The 21,165-nt window shown below is 37.9% G+C and overlaps 1 protein-coding gene across 3 annotated transcripts in view; it reads right to left on the bottom strand.

Moving 5' to 3' along the window:
* Positions 1–21,165, bottom strand: part of ATP9B (ATPase phospholipid transporting 9B (putative)) — a 166,264-nt gene that overhangs the window by 141,411 nt on the left and 3,688 nt on the right. For 2 of the 3 annotated variants that reach the window (XM_065628827.1, XM_065628828.1), the window contains exon 2: positions 9,293–9,466. In XM_065628827.1, coding sequence (XP_065484899.1) covers positions 9,293–9,466 — 174 coding nt within the window. Of the gene's footprint in view, positions 1–9,292; positions 9,467–21,165 lie in introns of those variants that run through there. The other variant, XM_065628829.1, reaches the window with a different exon arrangement.

Here is a 21,165-nt window from a genome sequence, read left to right as displayed (position 1 = left end):
ATTACGCTGTACTCAACTCATTCAGACATACACATATATAAACGCTTGCACATTGTTTATAGGAAATCCTAATAACATAATAACAAGTTTCACTAGACCTTGCCATGACAGAGGTTCAAAAAATTCTAGTTAATACAAATCTACATTAGTAGTGACTAAATCCTCCCACTGCTGAATAATTAATTCATCCATCATACCTTACAGCCCTTTGGCTAAACTCTCTACCTTTTATTACTGATACTCAAATTATGCTAATGATTGCGGAGGAAATAAGGTTTCCGTTAGCTTTGTATATAATTACCACATAATTTGTAAATCCTAGTTTCTTCCATAAGGCTGCCTATAGCAGACGTAACACGGAGGCATACCTAATACCATAGTCAACGATTTTCAAGCATGTTTCATCATAAGAAAGACATTGAGGTACTAGAGAGAGTGCAGAGGACAATAAAGCTGGTGAAGGGTCTGGAGCACAAATCTGATGAGGAGCAGCTGAGGGAACTGGGGCTGTTTAGCCTGGAGAAAAGGAGGCTGAGGGGAGACCTGATCACTGTCTACAACTACCTGAAAGGAGGTTGTAGCATGGAGGGGGTTGGTCTCTTCTCCCAAGTAGCAAGTGATAGGACAAGAGCAAATTCTTCAGGGAAGGGTTTGTCAGGCATTGGAACAGGCTGCCCAGGGAAGTGGTGGAGTCACCATCCCTGGAGGTGTATAAAAGGCATTTAGATGAGGCTCTTAGGGACATGGTTTAGTGCTAGAGTTAGGTTATGGTTGGACTCAATGATCCTGAGGGTCTCTTCCAACCAAAACGATTCTATGATTCTATGAAAAAAACCCAACTATGTAAACACAGAGCGCAAAACTGCAGCACTGGAACAGGCTCCCCAGGGAGGTGTCACGGCCCCAAGCCTGACAGTGTTCAAGAAGAGACTGGACAACGCCCTCAGACACATGGTGTGAACTGTGGGGTTGTCCTGTGCAGGGACAGGAGCTGGACTCGATGATCCTTGTGGGTCTCTTCCAACTCAGGGCATTCTATGACTCTATGATCTCTGCAATGGTGAATATTGTATATGCTTGTTATACAATCCCATACCTTAAAGGAGAATTTATCTGTATTTTTTAATATTGGTGGAGGTGCCCTGATCATGCCAGGAGTCTGTTTTAGGCAAGTGAATCAGGAAGACTGAGCAGACGGACCTTCCATGAGCACCTGCTGCAGATGAAGCACAGACCTGGCTGGTCACAATGAATTTCAGCTACATCAGCAAGTTGAAGGTGAAGGCAAGTGACACATTTTCTAGTGAAGTTTTTGAGTATACTGATGTTTTTGATGCAGAGGAAAAAAAAAAGTAACCATTAGGAATCTTTTATCAATTGTATTCAACCAACATAAAGGATTTTGCTGAGAACAGGAGAGGAAAATTACAATCTAGTCACCTCAACAGAAAGTCATAGCCAACACTGACTTGTCAAGAGCAACCTCTGAAATGGAACTGATTTTCCTCTGAGAAGAACCAGGTGCATTACTGCTCAAGAGTACATGTCCTCTCTCTACTCCTGAGGCTTTGAGCACTCTGATCTAGTGAAAGACATCCCTGCCTATGGCTGGGGAGGTTGGACTAGATGATCTTTTAAGGTCCCTTCCAACTCAAATCATTCTGTGATTCTGTGTCTCTAATAAAACTTAGCTGTCAAGATATTTCTCATCAGCGAAGTAAGGATCATGTTCTTGGAAGTGACACAGTTGTAAAGTCGTAATTGCAGAGTAGCTTGTTATAAACCACAATAATTTCAGTAAAATTCTGCAAAGCTCTATCTAGAAGTTACTGATCTAGAAATTACTTACTAGACTACCAAATACTTCATTTTTCAGACAACAAAAAGCTAGAAGAGACAGGAATACACGCAAAGAGGAGATTAGCTGTCGTGACAGATTAGAAAAACTACCTCAAAGAGATAGAACACAGTTTAAAAGGCAAAACAGCAACATAGTACGTTTACACAGAAATAATAAACTACACAAATACAGAATTGAAAGAGAGCTAGTAGATGACTGCTCAGAAGAAGAGGACTCAGTTTCTGCATGAGAATGATACATGGGAAAAAAAGAGGCATATATCTGGTCAGCGTGGACAGGAACACTGCTAGCAAGTGATGAATGTATTTCTTCTTCTCAATCCAGTGCTAGCAAGATCTCAGTTGGCTTCCAGTAGCATTTGGAATACTAAATTTCAAGAAACAGGCCTATGGGGAAACAAAGACCACACACAAGAGCAACAGAACTACTACAGGTCTAGAAAGCAAGGCAGGCTTGTCTACTAGATATACCAGAACAGAGTTGATCACAGAAAGCTGAGTGTGGACCTAATGCAGTTTCAGGTATGTAAGAAACAGTTGTAAAGAGCAAAAGGACAATTATTTGTTAGGTCCACCATGATTAAGTAATGACAGACTTCAACTGTGGCACATAAATAAAGGAGAGGGGAGGGTGGTGTGAATAAATGCTTTTAACAACTAGGGTGGAAAGAAAGACTTAAGGAGGCTGGAATTGCCACCACTGCAGGTCTCTAAGATCTGGCTAGATCAGACATAAGTGACAGGTGTAATTCATCCTGTGCGGGCAATGGATTGACTGGATGACCTCTTAAGGTCCTTTCCTATTCTGTTTTTCCACAATTATAGAATCATGGTACACACAAATACGCAGGGAAGGAAGGCTGATAGCTTACTTCGCCACAGTCCTGCTCAAAATGTTCTTGTCTGTAGCCTACATTATCCCAGGCCAATTATGAACTAGTTTTGCCAAAGAACAAATTGAATTCAAAGTTCCGGGCTCTTTTTAAAGAAAACTAGAAGTTATGCAATAAGTAAAATCATTCAAAGCAACATTCACTTTGTTATGGAAATGCCACTAGACCAATACGCACAAGCTTACATTTAAAACACTTCATTTTTAAATGCTGGATTCCTAAGATTTCTTCCCTGAAGCTTTCGCTATGGGATGGACATCAATTTGGTTTGATCCCATGTAAACCAGCATTTTTTTTTTTTACAAATATAAACCCATTCAGCAACTTTCCCCATTGCTTTTAAATAGAAACAAAGAATTATTCTATTGTAAAAATTGTAACGATGTTAGTTCAACATTCAAAATTCAGCCCTGTTATTTAGTAACATACAAGTCAGAAAAATCCAATTACCTGGATCGTTACTTAAACTTGTCTTTAAACCAAAATAAACAGCAGTCTTTCTATGTCACAGTTCCACGATCAGTTTAATGGCTGTGAACCTATCCTGCTGCAGGGGCCAGTGTCCCCCCTCCCCATAACAAAGGCATGGATGTGCTGACTCAAATACTCATGCAACTGCATGGGTAAACCAGATCCACAACCTCACTCAGCCGTAAACTAACACAGAATAAAAAGGGCGACTATTTTCAGTTAGATCCTCCCTAATCTTGAAAATCTATCAAACTGTAAAAATAGCTGAAACACCACAGGCTATGTGCTTTCAGGAGAAGGTGAAATGATTCCACTCAGTGCTAGCTCAGATTTACACTTGATAAAGCTGCTCATGGAAGTGAAGCTTTAAACGCATTAGTTTCCAGGGCAAGGGGGTGGAGAGGACAATATAAACAGAAAAGGCAGCTCAGCTGTACAGTAAGAAGTGTTGAAACAAAACTGTAGCAAGAAAGTTCCAAGGAAAATATTTTTTTTTCCCCCAGAAAAACGAACAAGCATCACAGCTGCTGTCTACAAGCCCGTAGGCAGAAATTTCCTGACAGCCTCTGAAATCTAGCACTGCTTAAATAAGTTTTTTAATTTAAATTGTAAACAGACTCAACACATGACTAGGCACAGTCTCTTCTGTAGAAGAGTTTCCTCAGACACTGAGGACTTTTCTATTGCTAAAATTAAACATTTGACTAAAGCAACTGAATTATACTGCCTTCCTTGCTATGGAGCTTCCCTTTCTTGAAAAGACTTTTTCCATTACAGATTGACAGAGAAGCTGAAACAGATGCCATAATGACCATCACTTTAGCAAATGACAAAAACTACAGAGACAAGAACGATGTCTGACTAGGAAACAAATGTGGTATCTTTGATAAAAGGGATTTGATTGACACAGAGCTGACAACACTCAAGTTCTCAGACGCGAGAAAACCTCAGATGATGGAAATATTACAGGTTGTGCTGAAATCAGTATTGTAATGGTTTAGATGAGTTTTACTACCTTAAAAGTAAAAAAAAACAGACTCTGCCATTTACAGTCTCAGTAGTAATCACTGTTATATCACAGGAAGAATAAGAGATAGACATGCTGGCCTCAGAAATCCTAATCAATTTAAATTAATGTAGATTTTTAAGAACAACAAAGTCTACCCAGTATTTTTGAAACTCAGATTATCAATACCAACACATACTTAATCTGTTTGCAAATTAACTAATAGAATTAACAATATAGAAACTATTTTTGTGCAAGGCTATGGACCCTGTCATAGGCTTCTTTTACCCGTTAAATTTGCATGAAACAATCATCAGCAGATAAATCAGAATAGCTTCAAATATCCTAAAAATACAACATAGCATGTTAAAGACACACTTTAGATTTTTCCCAAAATCTTTAATGTAAAAACTACACCTTATGCTTTGGATTCAGCAATTTAAAAAAATCACATTGATTTATGCATTTATTTCAAATGTCATTTCCTAGAAAACTCAACACACGCACAGAAAGCTTTTTTTCTTAAGCTACCTATAAGCCATGTTGCCTATATCAATACAACAGATTACATATATGAAGAAATGAACTAATTTATAAAACAACTTTAAGGAATATCTATTAAATGGCTTTTTACCAACCTGATTCCTAATGCACTTTTTTTTTAATTTGAAGGAACAATAACCACAGTCTTCGTATTAGTAACTGATGCCATATTAAACAACAACGAAAAAAGCCTGGAGTAACTGTTAAATAAGGACACTTAACTTTTTCATAAATAGAGCGTATCTCTCCAAGTCAAAAGCTAAAGTAAAAGCCTTGACTGACTCTACAGCTCTAATCATAAAGGCTTTTTTTATTTTCTCTTTTCATTACTTTTATCCTACAAGCTTAACTGCCAGTATCTTTCACAAAACAGCATTTTCATCAGAATGGAAAGATAACACAAAAGCTCTATATTGTCTGCAAGGGTCAGCTTTTCCTTATTAGGTTTTAAGTAGCAGAAACTAGTTCTGCAAAGAAAACATACTGTAATTATTGTACTCAACAGGTAGCTTCAGTAATCAGGCCAAAAGCAACACAGTGGTCATGTCATTCTTAAAAGATCAGCATTTTCCCATGCTTCTGCATAACAAATGCGTTGCAGATTAATTGAAAGCGTACAGGCCATCTAAGAGCCTAAATTAATCCCAGCATTTGATATCCCCTTCACTTCATATGGAAATGCCATTCAATGGCACCATTTTCATAGGGACAAAGTGTTTTTTGATAAGAAGTGGAATGTAAATCTCATGAGAAAGAAATCAATCCAGCCAAAAGAACTCCAGAGTATTGATCTATGTGCATTATAATTTCACAAGCTTGAAGAGAATTTGTAAGTTAAAGGTGAAATGATTACAGCCCCAAAACAGCTGCTTTATCACAAAGTTTTATTTTAACTATTCTATGAAAGCAAGAAATAATCGGTTCCTGAAGTTAAAAGTTATATTGGTTGAATTAAGTCTTCAGTTTGTTCAAACTCGAAGAAAATATTTGATTTAATTATGATTTTTTTCTTGTAAATGTAAAAACTGTTTAAAGAGCTGCAGATTTGCAAATAAAGTTCACACCACTCAACTCCAATCAACCAGTCTATTGTCTAAACAGAAGTTAAAAGCTTAACAAAGGATTTTTACAAAATCAATTTTAACATATAGTGAACTTCGTAAGATCTTCCGTGTTTGCTCCTGCCAGAAGGGTGAAACTTTTTCAACTAAACAGTAACAGGTTGTGATGCAGCAACAAAAATCTATAGAATATAAAATTCCAAAACTGCAAAGTAAAAGGATGGAAAACTTCCTCTCACAAAAATGCAATTAATCCTAGCAATGCAAGACAGACAAAAAAAAAACCCTACAGGGTATGGGGGTTTTGTTTGTTTGCAACAAGTTATTTTGAACACAAACAAGACTTTCACTGAGAACCCAAGAGAAATCGGGGGCCCCTGAGCTCAGCTCTGGACAAATGCCCAGGCTTTTATTGTGTTCATCTTTCTGTCGCAGCTTGGAAAAATTTACAATTTAGTTTAAAGAACAAAAGGAAATTCTGGATGTGGAAGTTGAGATTTCAACCTTGCCCTGTCTCAGATATGAGACACCAGTTTCCATAAAAACAGGGTGAAATTTTAAATTCTGCTCAACTGAACACATTTCAGACTGCTACGCTGTATTTAATCTCACATTACACTTAAAAGAATGCAGTTTGCCTTCTGGAAATAAGTTTCAGTTGTTTGCATGATGTGTATAATCCACCATCAACACAAATGAAAATTGTTGTCTCACGTGTTCCTCTCCATTTCAAGTGTGAAGGCATCAACACCCAATTCTATCCCAAACTGATACTTCAGACCACATAAAACCAGCGTAACTCATTCTACTACACAATGTAAGCAATAACTGCATGTATGACAATACAACAGTCTCCAGGTTTTCTGTATGATCTTTGGCATGACCCTAGGCAACTTTATGAACTGCAAAACAGGCATTTCAAAAACTTTGGTATTGTATGGGGCCCAGCAAAACTTCAGGAATATCTATTATAACGAGAAACCATCAAAAATAACAACTTCACACTGACTGCACATCCCTGAATTCCACCAGTAACAAAGCCTCAATGGTGCTCTCAGCCCAGAAGAAACGTCCCTGTCACCGTGACAGGTATTTGCAGACTAACTATACTCATTCAGATGCGCTCACCCAAGATGAGGTTCTTATCCAGCCTGACTGGACCGATACATAAGATATCATGCGATTCACGTTTCTTTGAGCTAATTTTTCCCATCTCATCTAAGCAGATGACTGCACCTTTCTTGTGGGAGTATATTCTGGCTGCTAATATCCTAGTGAAATTTCAAGCTTCTGCTAGGAATTAAAATTATCTGCTATGGTGTTCTGTTATAGAAAACACTAATGTGATTAAAATGCCTCTAGGTATAAATCCAAGACTGAACGGACTCTTTACTGTATCCAAATTCAGTTGAGGAAACCAGCAAAGTAGAATACATATTCTTCTAAGGCCTTGGTCTTAGTGAGGGCTTTTCTTTTACACACACCTACATTAGCAGTAAGATATGTAAAACATGTAGCAAAATAATGAATCCATAATGCAATTTCCTTGTTCTTTTTATTCTCAAAAATCCATCAGAAATACGACTCAAGTTCTATTTAATAGGTTGAATAACTTTGAAAGTTTCCAGGCTTGAGCTACACTTAAAGCTGAGATCTACCTATCAATTTTAAAATCAAGCATTTCTTATGAGGAGAGACAGAGTGCTGGGTCTGTTCAGCATGGTGAAGGGAAGGCTGAGAGAGGAGACCTTATTTATGCTAGTAAATATCTGAAGGGTGGATGTCAAGAGGATGGGACCAGATTCCTTTCAGTGGTGCCCAGTGATAGAATGAGGGGCAACAGGCACAGATTGAAGCACAGGAGGTTCCATCTGAATACAAGGAGAAACTTCTTTATTTTTACACTGGAACAGGCTGCCCAGAGAGGTTGTGGAGTCTCCTTCTCTGGAGACATTCAAGACCCACCTGGACACGTTCCTGTGCCATCTGCTCTGGGTGAACCTGCTTTAGCAGGTGGGTTGGACTAGATGATCTCCAGAGGTCACTTCCAAACCCAACCATTCTGTGATTCTGTGAACATGGAATTTTTCAATCCTCATTATCAATGACACTTCCTTGTAACATTCTCTTATGATTGTTAATTCGTTCCAACAAAAACTGATCTTGCAATTGCCTGTTTGTATCCAAACACTGTAAATTTTCTGTTGGGGGAACTACAGGGTGCGGTCTTTACTGGTCTACCTGTTTTCATGAAACTTGCAGGAATGTAATCACAGTAACTAATACTTAAAGAGTTGAATTCACCTAGAGTGTATTGTTTGAAAGATATTTCATATGCCTGAAAGATTAACAGCCTCTTTAAAAACTTAAAAGTGTTGTGTTCGTTGTTTGGTTGGTTTTTTTTTTTAACAATGGTAGTTCTCTAACAGAAACGTTGCTTCTGAAAATCATTTGCACATACAGACACTGCTTCTGTAAACTTTGCTACCTTACTTCCCTCGTGCTACTTTCCAAACACTTATTCCCTATAATAAAATTAATAATGCATAAGTTTGTTAAATCATTATAGAAAAAGAAGTCAAGACAGATTATATTTTTCTGCCAACAGTAAAGCTGTATAACAAAACTATTTCAAAACTCTAAGTGCACAAATACAGCTTTGCTTAGGTCAAAAAATAGTATCAGGCCTCTTGGAATTTATTAAGAGCTATGAAAACCACCTGTGAAGACTTCTATCTAAATCAATTCTAAAATCATCTGCCACTCCTTTCACTTCACTTGACTGATTCTAAGATTTTATAATGTGAGATAAAAATCTCATGTATCTCAGTCATCCTAATAGCAATTTCTGTATTTAGACATTTTCTATCAATTCGTTAGAAAGTTACTATTCCAACACAACTGCATACAGCAGGGTTTAGCACAAAAGGTTCTAAATAAGAACAAAATCCAAGGCCATGAGCTACACATATTCTTTAACCTTTAAAGTTGAAGTGTTAACTAATCACTAGTTAATAAATTTGCTTTTTCTTTTCAGTGACATCAGAAAAAAAAAAATATAGTCAACTTAAAACACTAATGACATCAAAAGCAAAATAAAGTTCAAGCCCTCTACCCTGATGCAGTTTGAGTAGAAGGGAGGACCAGGTTTATATGCCATATTATGGATTTCAGACTAGTACAAGTTCAGCACATGACCTCTCTTAAAAGCCTCTCTTGCAAGTCAGCAAAGCAGACAGGAGAAGTAGAGAAGTACACAGCAGCAGCTCTTCGGAACTTTTTTTTTTAAATTAACAGCTGATAATGTCCTAGTAGGGAAAATGCAGGCAAAATAATCAAAAAGGTGTGTGACAAGCAAATTATTGTGTTCCTGTACTCTGTACATATTGCACAATACACAGTTACTATTTACTTAATTCATTTAATAGTTTAATAAAAAGTACTGGTATGCAACAAACCTAGTGCAAAGGAACTTCCAGCCACCACAGATAAACCATTCTAAGCCTCTTCTTCTCTGAGAAATTCTAGCTCTTGGTAGAGTATGGTAATCGCTCTCATCATTTTCAAAGCCTTCTTCTGACATCATTAGTGGCATTTCATCCAAATGAGAGGACTCATCTTCTACTTGATACCTGGCAAAATGAAATAAAGACACTAAATAAATAGCCAATATATCATTTTTTATTACCAGAAATCTCCTGAAGTAAAAAAGTTAAATTTAAGCCATACGGAATTTTATTAGAAATACTTTCATCTAAATATCTCATATATTGATGCTAACACATCAACAAGAATTTCCAATTTGAGTTAAAAACATGTGATACAGCAAAAAGGTCTGCAATCATTGTCAATCATAGTATAAATCACTCTAGAGAAATTCTTGTTTCTTATGTAATTTCTACACACAGAGCTGTAACTTCATACTTTTCAAAGGATTCCTTGTAAGATTTTGTTGAACAGAATTTACTTGGCATAGTTTGTAACAGATGCAAATGACCGAGTTTTCATGGAACTACAGACTAGACTTCTACCGAGCTTCTTTAGCTTGCTTTCCTGATACCTATTCCTGTGTGCACAACCCTCTACTTGAGTCACACTTTCTACACAACTCATCAGTATCTTAGTTTTAACTACTAAAACATTATAGTTATTTTTATAATTCTGCAGAAAAACATTCAGCAGTCAAAAAAGATTCACCTGTGGGGCCTATTGAAACAACATTAAGCTAAGGAAGGTCCTTTCCTTTTCCAGAAACTATTCTCCACTTCAGTTTTACATTTCTGGAATGCTTTTTATGCCAAGACGAAACAATGGAATGTTCGATAAGAAAATTCCCCTAAGTGCATGCCAATTGAGTAACTTATTCAGTTCATATTTTTATATAATTGGGAAAATGATTGAAAGAAATAGCACTATTAGTCAGGTTTCCTTTCACAGACTATTAAAATGACTAATAAGGATATTAATTAGAAAAAAAAATTAAATGAATTTAACATTATAGTCAAGCAAAGATCATCTACTTGTATGCACTAACACATTCAAACCTAATCAATAAAAACACACCATGAAGAAGATAACACGCTCAGAAAAATTGGCTGCACAAATGCTTATGAAATACACAAAGAACATATCAAACTGAACGCAAAAGCTTTTAAATATAAAAAAATATTACCTGACACTATTGGTAATGGTAGTTAAGCAGTATTTAAATTCGAAGAGCTGAGGAAGAAAGTATCTAACCAGAATAAATCAAGATACATTCTGCATGTGTATTTTAAAAATTTCTCAAATACTTTACAGTTTGGAAGACTAGTAGATCATCATCAATCTATTATTTGTGTAATACACAATTTATCTACCTTAAAATTATGCTTGCACTGGGAATAGTGAATAATAATTCCTAGAGCTCAAAGAAAACAAACAAACAAAAAACCTCCAACAAAAAGGACTGAGTCACAGACAAAAAAGTGTCTGGCACAGAATTAGTAAGTTGGATTTTTGTGAAGCTGTATTGTATAGTCATCTCTTATAATGTGTGTCCTGGGACTGTCCCATTTTCCTCACAGCAGTCTCAAAACAATCTATATAAAAATAGTAATTAACAAAAGCAAAAATCCATTCCCTTTAAGTGATGAAGCAGTTGGGAGTGTGTGGAGCTCTGCCTGGGGAGCCAACTGAGAGTTTCTGGGTTAGAATTAAAGGGAGGGCAGGGACAGGTGACATTAGTGGGTGTCTGCTACAGACCGCTCAAACAGGAAGGACAAGCAACAAAGCCCTTTACAAACAGATGGGAGCAGCCTCATGTTTGCAAGCCCTGGTCTTCATGGGTGACTTTCGCCACCCTGATATTTACTGGAGGGACAACACAAAAGGACATAAGCAATCCTGGAGGGTCCTGCAGTGCCTTGACAATAATTACTTGGAGGAGGAAATTAAAGGAGCTAATGAGGGAGAGGTACGCTGCTGGACCTCATATTCACCAAGCAAGGAGAGGCTCAATGGGGATGTGAAGGCTTAACACAGCCTTGGTTGCAGTGACCATGAGATGATGGAGCTCAGGATCCTGAGGGCAGAAAGGAGGTTGGCAAGCAAGCTCACAACCCTGGACATCAGTAGAACACATTTGGCCTTTTCAAGAACTGCTTGGAAGACTTCCTGTGGGATAAGGCCCTGGAAGGAACAAAGGGCCCAAAAAAGCTGGTTAGTATTCAAGGAACAGCTCCTCCAAGCTCAAGAGATTTCCATCCCAATGAATAGGAAGTTGGGCAAAAATGCCAGGAGGCTTGACTGGCTAAACAAGGACCTCCTGTCTAAACTCAGACACAAAAAGGAAGCGCAGAGAGGGTTGAAGTAAGGATGAGTAACCTGGGAGGAATTAAAAAAAATACATTGTCCAGTCATCCATGGACAAAGCTAGGAAAACTATAGCTCAAATGGAATTGAATCTGCACAAGGATGGCAAAGACAAGTCTGTAAGTACATACATGACAAAAGGAAGACTAGGGTAAATGTGGGCTCACTGCTGAATGAGACAGTTATACAGGACATGGAAAATGCTGAGGTACTGAATGCTTTCTTTGCCTCAGTCTTTACTAGCAAGACTGGGCTTCAGGAGGGCAAGAAGGAGGACCAAGGGAACTACAGGCCTGTCAGCCTCACCACAATCTCTAGAAAAGACATGGGGGAGCTCGTCCTGGAAACCATTTCCAGGCATATTAAGGACAAGAAAATCATCAGGAATAGTCAGCATGGCTTCACCAAGGGGAAGTCATATTTGACCAACATGATAAACTTCTAGGATGAAATAACTGGCCTGGTAGATGAAAGGAGAGCAGTGGGTAGTGTCGACTTGGATTTCAGCAAGGTCTTTGGTACTGTCTCCCATAAAATCTTCATAGACAAGCTGTGGCAGGGGCTGGATGAGCAGACAGTGAGCTGGACTGAAAACTAGCTGAACAGCCAGGCTCAGAGAGTGGTGATCACTGGCACAAAGTCTAGCTGGACTAGATAATAACTACCAGTATACCCCAGGGGTCAGTACTGGTCCAGTTCTGTTTAACATCTTCGTTAGCGATCTGGATGGTGGGGCAGAGAGCACCCTCAGTAAGTTTGCAGATGACACAAAACTGGAAGGAGTGTCTGACAGGTCAGATGAGTGTACTGCCATTTAGCACAAACTTGACAAGCTGGAAAAATGGATTGACAAGAACCTCAGGAAGCTCAGCAAGAAGTGCAAAGTCCTGCACCTGGTGAGGAACAAACCCCACACACCAGTATATGCTGAGGGCAACTCAGCTTGAAAGGAGCTTGGCAGAAAAGAACCTAGGGATCCTGGTGGACATGAGGTTGAAGATAAGCCAATGATGTGCCCTCACCACAAAGAAAGCTACTGGTACCCTAAGCTGTGTTAAGCAAAGTATTGCCAGCAGGTCAAGGGAGGAGATCCTCCCCCTCTGCTCAGCACTAGTGAGGCCACGCACTAAACTCCTGCATCCAGTTCTGGGTTCCTCCATACAAGAAAGACATGGACATACTGGAAAGAGTCCAATGAGGGGCCATGAAGATAATTAAGGGACTGGAACATCTCTCCTATGAGGAAAGGCTGAGCAAGCTGGGACTGTTCAGCCTGGAGAATACAAGGCATGGGCAGGATCTTATTAACATCGACAAATACCTGAAGGGAGGTTGCAAAGACGACAAAGCCAGGCTGTCTTCAGTGGTGCCCAGGACAAGAGGCAATGGGCACAAACTGAAACACAACAGGTGCTGTCTAAACATCAGGAAACACTTTTTTAGCATGAGGATGACTAAGCACCAGCAAGGGTTGTGGAATCTCCATCCTTGAAGATCTTTAGAAGCTGTCTGGACATGATCCTAGGCAACCAGCTCTAGGTGGACCTGCTTGAGCAGGGGGAAGTTCTGCTGACACAGAACAGCACCCTGAGCAGTATTCAGCCCTAAATCTTGATAGACAAACCCAACCTAATCTCTCCTGGTTAAATTTGAAAACTACGTTATCAGTTTTAATGCAGACCTTTCTGTTGCACTGTGTTTTGCTTTTAAACATCCAAACAATTAATAGTGTATTTGTAACACCATCCAGTGAAATCACAATCTGCTAGCTGTACTGGAGATACTTTGCAAGATATTGCAAAGTAAGAGATCCCTTTGACTTCTGTACAAAGTTAACAAGTGTCCAATTCAGAAAATAGTATCTTTTCTACACAAAGGTAACACAGCAAACATGGTTAAAGTCTCTCTAGAAAGAACATGCTAATGCAAGAGAATTGTGGGAGAGAGACTTGGCTGAGAAATACACTCACAGACATACATAATATTTAAATCCATTTTTGTAAGTGTGGTAACATTTGCGGAGTACATCAATTCCCTAATTTCTTTAAGGTTTTTTGCCATTATAATATAAACAAATGTGGGTTTTTTTCCCCACAATCAGTATCTAGATTTGCACTTTTAAATATGGAGCTTCACCAAGTAGTGAAGACAATGTGCATAAGCACCACCATGTTTAGTAATCCTGACTTCAAAATACAGCCTCTGAACTAGCAAGCAATTTATTCTGTTTCAAAAGCAATTTTGCTATTGTGTTGGAAAATTGTACTTCAGTATTTAAAAACAATAAGATAATGAATAATGGATTTTTCATAACCAGGATGAGGACAAAAATCTTTATGCCTTTGTTACCTAGTATTTTTCTGCACTTAATTGCTTGAAGTGCTGATTTTCCTTGAGTGACAAATCAATTAAGTATAATCCTAGAAACTTTTATTAAAATAGGGAAGCACTGAAAGCAACATGAATAAAGAAGCCAGAGTGAATACATCAAAACTCTCAGCATGAGTGCTACTAAGTCAGGTATGAAGACAACTATCTTGACAAAATCATGGTTTCCCAAGAAAAAAGGAACATTAATATTAAACAACTTTCAACAAAATCTGACTACTGTTAGATTTAAGTGAAAAGAAATGATGTACAATAAACATTTAAAAATCAAATTTTGATACAAACATCTGCTATGAAAACGATGCCCCAAGTCACCTGTACCACCAGCGTTCCACTTTGATAGCTGTTTGCCAAATTAGATGCAGTTGCTGAGCTCCACGGGTTCCATAACTGGTAATGAAAACCATTTTAATTAATTTAAATATAATCTGGCTACCTATTTGGATCCATAATTATTTCTGTATTTTCTGCCAGCCTTCCATTGTTCTAAAAGAGCAATATTCAAGGGTGCAGCAGAAAGGTGCAAAGGGCAGGGCAATCATGACTGCCAGATTTTCTGGTTTTACTCAACAAATGCAGAAGCAGTATCTATGATGGATTTTTCTACCTGCCTGCTCAAAAGACCAAGGTAGGATAGAAGCACTCTGTCAGATACTGCATAAATACTGTTTCCTTGTCACCTATCACTTGTGCTATATACCATAATTCACAAGAAGGAAAAACGAAGCTGATTTCTTAAAGTAGTATTTCTCAAACCTAGTGAGGGAGGGAAAAGGAATGTGCATCCATGAGTCTACACAAGAACTGGACATAGATGGCCGTGAGGTGCAGAGTAGCATGGAAGAGAAGCAGCAGGGGAAAAAATTGCAGCTGGGCACCCGAGTAGAAAAGCTGAGATAGTTATTGGCAGCTGAGCTATCACCGCTTCCCAGTATGACCATGCCCATCCCACCAAGCACTGGCCATTTGGCTCAGTGGCTGGTGCCAACCAGAGAACTCCCTCTGCTTTTCGTCATGGGCAGAGGAAAGACTGAGGGAGTGTCCTGCTTTCAGCTGGGATAGAGCTAATTTTCTTCCTAGTAACTGGTATAGTGCTGTGTTAGGGATTTAGAATGAGAATAAAGTTGATAACACACTGATGTTTTAGTTGCTGCTAAGTAGTAAAGGACTTCTCAGCTTCTCATGCCGTGCCAGGTGCACAGGAAACTGGGAAGGGGCACATCTGCTTCAGCTGATCCAAACGGGCAAAACAGATATTCAGTACGACGTCATGCTCAGCATATATTTTGGGGGAAGCTGCCCAGGGGAACTGCTGCCTGGGGTCAAGCTGAACATCGATTACCAGGTGGTGAGCAACTGCATTGTGTGTAACTAATTTTGTATATTCTTTCATCATCATTATTACTATTGTTTTTTCTTCCTTTGCTATCCTGTTAAACTGTCTTGATCTCAACCCAGGAGTTTTACTTTTTTCTCCACTCTATCTCCCATCCCACTGTTGCGGGGGCAGGGAGAGCAGAGCAAGCGGCTGTGCAGTGCTTGGTTGCCGGCTGGAGTTAAACAAAGAGTAGGCAGCACAATGTGTTTGAGGCATGTCCTGCTCTACCTCCAGTGATTCCTCCAAGGGTTAACCAAATTAACACCTTCCCAGTCTGAGGATAAAGGAGATTGTCAAATTGTAGAGATACAGTAGGAATAATGAAGAAAGGGACAGGCATGTTTATAGAAAGAGCAAGAATTGTTTCTTAAAGGACAAACCACCAAAGCAGCAGCTGCTGTAGGCTGCCTGTATCACTGTCATAACTATTCAGATCCTGATCTATGACAAAGAAAAAAATCCTAGGAAACTGCACAACAGCACGAAAAAATTATTAAGAAATGTAGGTTCATCTACAACTACGCTTATAAATATATAATGCATTTTCATATAACTGCTCCTCTTATTCAAATATCCAGTGTCTCCATAAAACAGATTGCTTTGCTAGAAGCCACCTGAGAATCAAATTACAAATACTTATTTTTTCAAATATTTTTCTCATTTCTGAAGACTGTAAGTTACTTTTACCCTCTAATTTCAAACACCTCTATGTTTTACACAGCAGTAAATTCAGTTAAACTACAAAGCAATCATGTTGTTCCTAGATTACAACAGAAGTAGAAAATGGAAAAATCTTCTACAAGTAAATGCATGAAATTGAAAGAAACACAAAACACAGAAAAGCTGTTCCAGAAGTTTTTAGAACTGATTAGAGCTTGCCACTATTTGTCCCTATATAGCTTTAGTTGTGCCTCTAAAGCAAGTGCACCCCTAATCAGTACTACTTCTAAATCTCTGAGTCCAAGTCCTGGCCTAAAAAAAATCCATACACACAAAATAACCCTATTAAAAATTTATATGCATTATCAGGGACAGACGTGTCAGAGATGTCTACATGGAAGATGACACTAACCACATTACTCCAACAGTTATAACAAAAACCAAACAAAAAACCCACCAAACACACATTTAGACAGCTTTTAAGGAAGCTGAAGATCTGTAGAGCTGAACATCTATATCCAGTTTCAATAGTTAACTTTGCTTTTGTGTCCTTGCATAACAGGATCTTTAAAAGCCTGTTACAATACTCCCATCACACTGCATATTTACCCATTGGACGACAAAATAGACAGAAGGAAAAAGTACTTCTACTGTATGCAGGCAAGTTTATTACTAGGCATGTCACTGAGATTAATAATATTTACTACAATAAGACCAAATAAATCAAGTTGCCCCCAGCCTTTTACAAATGTCGCAGAGAGATATTCTGGAAAAACACAAGGCAGCACTTTTGATCAACTAGTACGATTTAAAAAAAAAAAAAAAGGCAAAAAAAAAAAAAAAGGCTGGTAGCTTCTGCTGTGCAGAGCTAAGGGAAAAACTCTTATAGCTGTTGAGATAAAAGTCTAAAAGCAGACTACAGTTATAACCAAGGCAGCTCCCTTTCATCAGTAGCTTACCAAAAATTGCTTAAATCATAGATACTAAAACTACAGGTTCCACCAGACACTTACATAAAGCAAATATTCTAAATGCTATTTGCCTTCTCTCTCCTAGCTCACACTTTCTTACCAGAGTTGTATACAGATGCAGCAAATTCAGATCTGCATAATAAAGCCCTAATGAAAAAAGGCACCCTTCCTTATTCCCCATTGCTTATGTTACAAAGCCCTAATAGAAAATCTTTTTCTACCCATGACAAGATGAGCAAGTCTCTGCATTTAACAAATAGGTACCAGAAACACCTAAATACACAGCACGACCTGAGTAAACATCACTTACATTCACTAGAACCCTATTTTTAATTAGTAGGGTACATCATTGATCCCAACAATGGGGACATTTTATAACTGTCACTGGGTACTGTTATTGACATTGTAGCCCCATCAATTGTTTTCTCTCCCTGTTCTTCGCAATCTAAATGCCTGCTCAAGCACCACAAATCACTGTATTTAGATACTACAGATACAAAGCAGGAAGGCATGCAAGTACAGGGCAAAAATAATAGTTTAAACATGAACAACCTTGGAAATACATTTACAAAGTTTATTTCACTGCACATAGTCACGTGTGCTCATTGCAAAAGACAGCATCATCATCTGCAATAGCAATTTGAAATTCTCAAACATTTTTTGCCCAGTGATTAAAATGCTTCAGATCAGAATAATTACTCTAAGAAGAATCATGCCAATGATTATGACTATCTATAAACCTATGTGTCAAAGAGTATTACTAGGGCAGAAAAAAAATACATAAGGAGAACTTTTTCCAAGTACACAGTTAGAACTGTGTAATGTAATGTAGTAATGCCAAGTCAAAGAACTGCAATTAATTACTAAAATCATTTGAAGCTCCTTTGCCATCAAAATTTACATCTGCAAATATTAAACTACTTCTCAAGTATGACACCAATGAAAGTGTCATTGTATGTAAAAATATTTTACAGTTGCTATTGTGAGCAGCTCTATATGCATGAAATATTATTACCTGCATCATTAAATCAAAAATTGCTCTGAAAAGCCAAAAGTCACAAAAACTAAAATAACAATGACAACACACACCGTGTAAAGTTCTGACAACATTAACGTATAGCAAGGCCATTTTTCCAAAGTTATCTGTCAAACTACTTTGACCTTTGTCCCAGGCAAAAAAAAATTCTCAGAATCTACACCTATCCTAAATCAGGTGCTAGACTCAACAAGCAGTGCTAACCTACGAATAAAGGCTTCAGCAAACAAAGCAACATGCAATTCTGGAAACCGAATACGTGAACAATGGGCAAAGAACATACATTAAAAAAAAAAAAACCACAACACCAAAAACAACCACAACAAACAAAAAAAAACCCCAACCACCACCACACTGCTAACTTATTTTTCTAAAAACTAGTGGTACTTTATAACTAGAGAGAGTCTTGAAAACATAGACGCAACCACTGTTATACAAATACAACATCCCAAGTAGAAAGGTGCCATGCAATCAACCCTGCTGGAAGAATCAGAATTAAGAGATGCCATCTCAGATTCAGACTAAAAATTACTCAGTGACGTAGTCCTAAACAACAATTCTGAAACTCTGTCCAAAAACACAATTCAGGAAAGGGTAATGAAAAAATACAGTATGTCTTGTAAGACAGTGACATTAATTTTTATTTATTTTTAAATGAAAAGTAATTTTGCTTTGCAAAACAGAGAAACACTTTGAATTTCAGGTCAAGTCAGTGAAAAACAGGAGTGCAATAATGATCCTGTAAAAAGGAACTGATCTGCTTTTTAAGAATGGCATTAAGAATGGCATAACGGTACAGACAATTCTTCTAACTACAATTCTACAGAGATTTCTTTGCACCACATTTGATCCTTTCCTCCTTAGGCTAAAACAAAAGACAGAGGTGTATTTTAATGAACATTTGAATACAGCAGCATAACATACAGCTTTGTATTTTACTGTGTTCTTATTTCCAATATACTTCAACATCCTTATTTTAGTAGCTGTAATGTAAAACACTTACCAGGAATACCACTTTTGGTTCAGAGTTCATGACACTTCTAGCAAGTATGGGCTGAACCTGTCAAATCTGTTATTTTTGGTATCATGGCAATGACCAATACATCCCACAGAGTTGCTACCTCCAGCAAAGAAATTTCTGTCCTACAGAGAAGTGGTTTAGACTAATCTGTAATGGTGCATCTGCTCAGTTGCCAGTTCTGCACATGTGTCACAGGGCAGGGGCGGCGGGGGGGGAGGGGAATAATAAGCAACACAAGAGAGGGGCTCTGATTTAAACAAAGCAGCATAAGATAGGAATCAGGATGATGTTATGAGCTTTCTCCAGGAGCAAGTGCAAGTGTGCCAGTACACATGCAGACAATTAACAAGCAGTACCCAGTCCTCCACACTCCCACAGTTGCTTAACTTTCAGGAGTTTCTGTGACCATATCCTGAGTAGTAGGATGAATAGCATTAACAATTTCTATTTCTACCAAAAAAAAGTAAAACATTTACAGTTTGTGTCCCTCGTCTAAACAATTTACTGCTTCTGGTTAAACAACAAATGTTTGAAGTAGTTACTATCACTTTGCAACAACAGTTTTAAAACAAGTGTTCAAAATTAAATTCAGTTCCACCTTCAGAATGCTTTATCACAGAATCTATATTAAAATTCAAATTAATATCAATATTGTCAATCCTTCAGATTCATCCATCATTTTCAAACTCATTTTCAGGATGAAATATGTACAGCCATTCAAGGGGCAGGGGCGGGCACAGAAGAGCAGATTTAAATGAAACCTGTAAAACTTTGCCCAAATATTGTAAGAACTTTCATTCTAAACATTCAGAAGCACATAGATTTGTATGAACTAGCAACATTTCAGGAAAACTGCAAGAAATACCCAGTATCACCGCATAGATCCCATGCTACAGATAAACTCTACTGATACATATCAAAGTTAGGGGTTTTTTAACAATTATGGACATTTTGCAAGACTTTCCAGACCCACAGTTATGGCAAAATAAGTTATGAGCTTTCTGTGAACACCATTCTACATGAGCTGTTAGGTCCTGTTAGCTCTGTTACCTGATTTTAATAAATAACACTGCGTTATTTGGGAAAGTTTTTATTCTTAATTCTTACATTTCAGATATAAAAAACCTCACATATCATTTGCCACTGGAATATGAAGAATAACTTCCGAACTATGAAAAATCACACTGTAGTTCAGAACTAGGACATGCACTTCTAACAAACAACTGAAGGCGGGCACCAGGTATCAAAGTATTTTAACAAATCTCACTTCATAACATTAGAAATTAAAAGAAATCACAGAATTACTCTATATGCACCTAGTATTATCTGTTGACATTTGTATATCTGTGAAAACTAGCCAAAGACCTTCAGAAATCATAACCAGAAGGACTACACAATTGCTGGGAACAGCTTTTATTTAAAAGAAAAGCATTTCTTCAGAATATGAAAATCTGACATTTCTAACTACCAGGGAAGCATGTGAATTCTCAGCAAACTCTGAGTTCTGCGGACTTCCATTCCATTTTGCCTGGAATAGATTTTTTTATTTCATGTGAAATATGTATAACAGGAAAAAAGCTAGAATCCACCAGTTGTTAAGCAACAAGTATGCTCTCTTTACCTGGACAAAGGATATATTATACTATTATTTTTTTTCTTTTTTCCTTCTTGTGTCATTTTCTTTTTCACTAATGACATAAAAGAATGAGAAATCAAAAATAACAGTATAGCCAATTGCATTAAAACAGAGTTGCTCTATCAGTGAGCAAACTGCAGAGATAAGCAACAGCAGCTGATCTGTTCCACAATTTGCCCTACTGCAACCACCTAATGTATCTAGTGTGGTCATTTGCAAGTATGATACTGCGATCCATATGATGAATAAGCATGCAAGAGGCTTCCTCCCAATGAGTTAGTGTTTTTCGTTACATCACCTTTGTGAATACCCAGAGTGCAACTGAATTTATGTAACATTGGACACTGCCATTAAGACCTGATTTTTTGGTACCAGCTCAGAACTCCCA

This window comes from Caloenas nicobarica, chromosome 2 (assembly GCF_036013445.1).
Source record: "Caloenas nicobarica isolate bCalNic1 chromosome 2, bCalNic1.hap1, whole genome shotgun sequence".
Taxonomy (NCBI): domain Eukaryota; kingdom Metazoa; phylum Chordata; class Aves; order Columbiformes; family Columbidae; genus Caloenas; species Caloenas nicobarica.
Note: the sequence above shows the minus strand (reverse complement) of the source record. Positions and strands in the feature narration are given on the sequence as shown.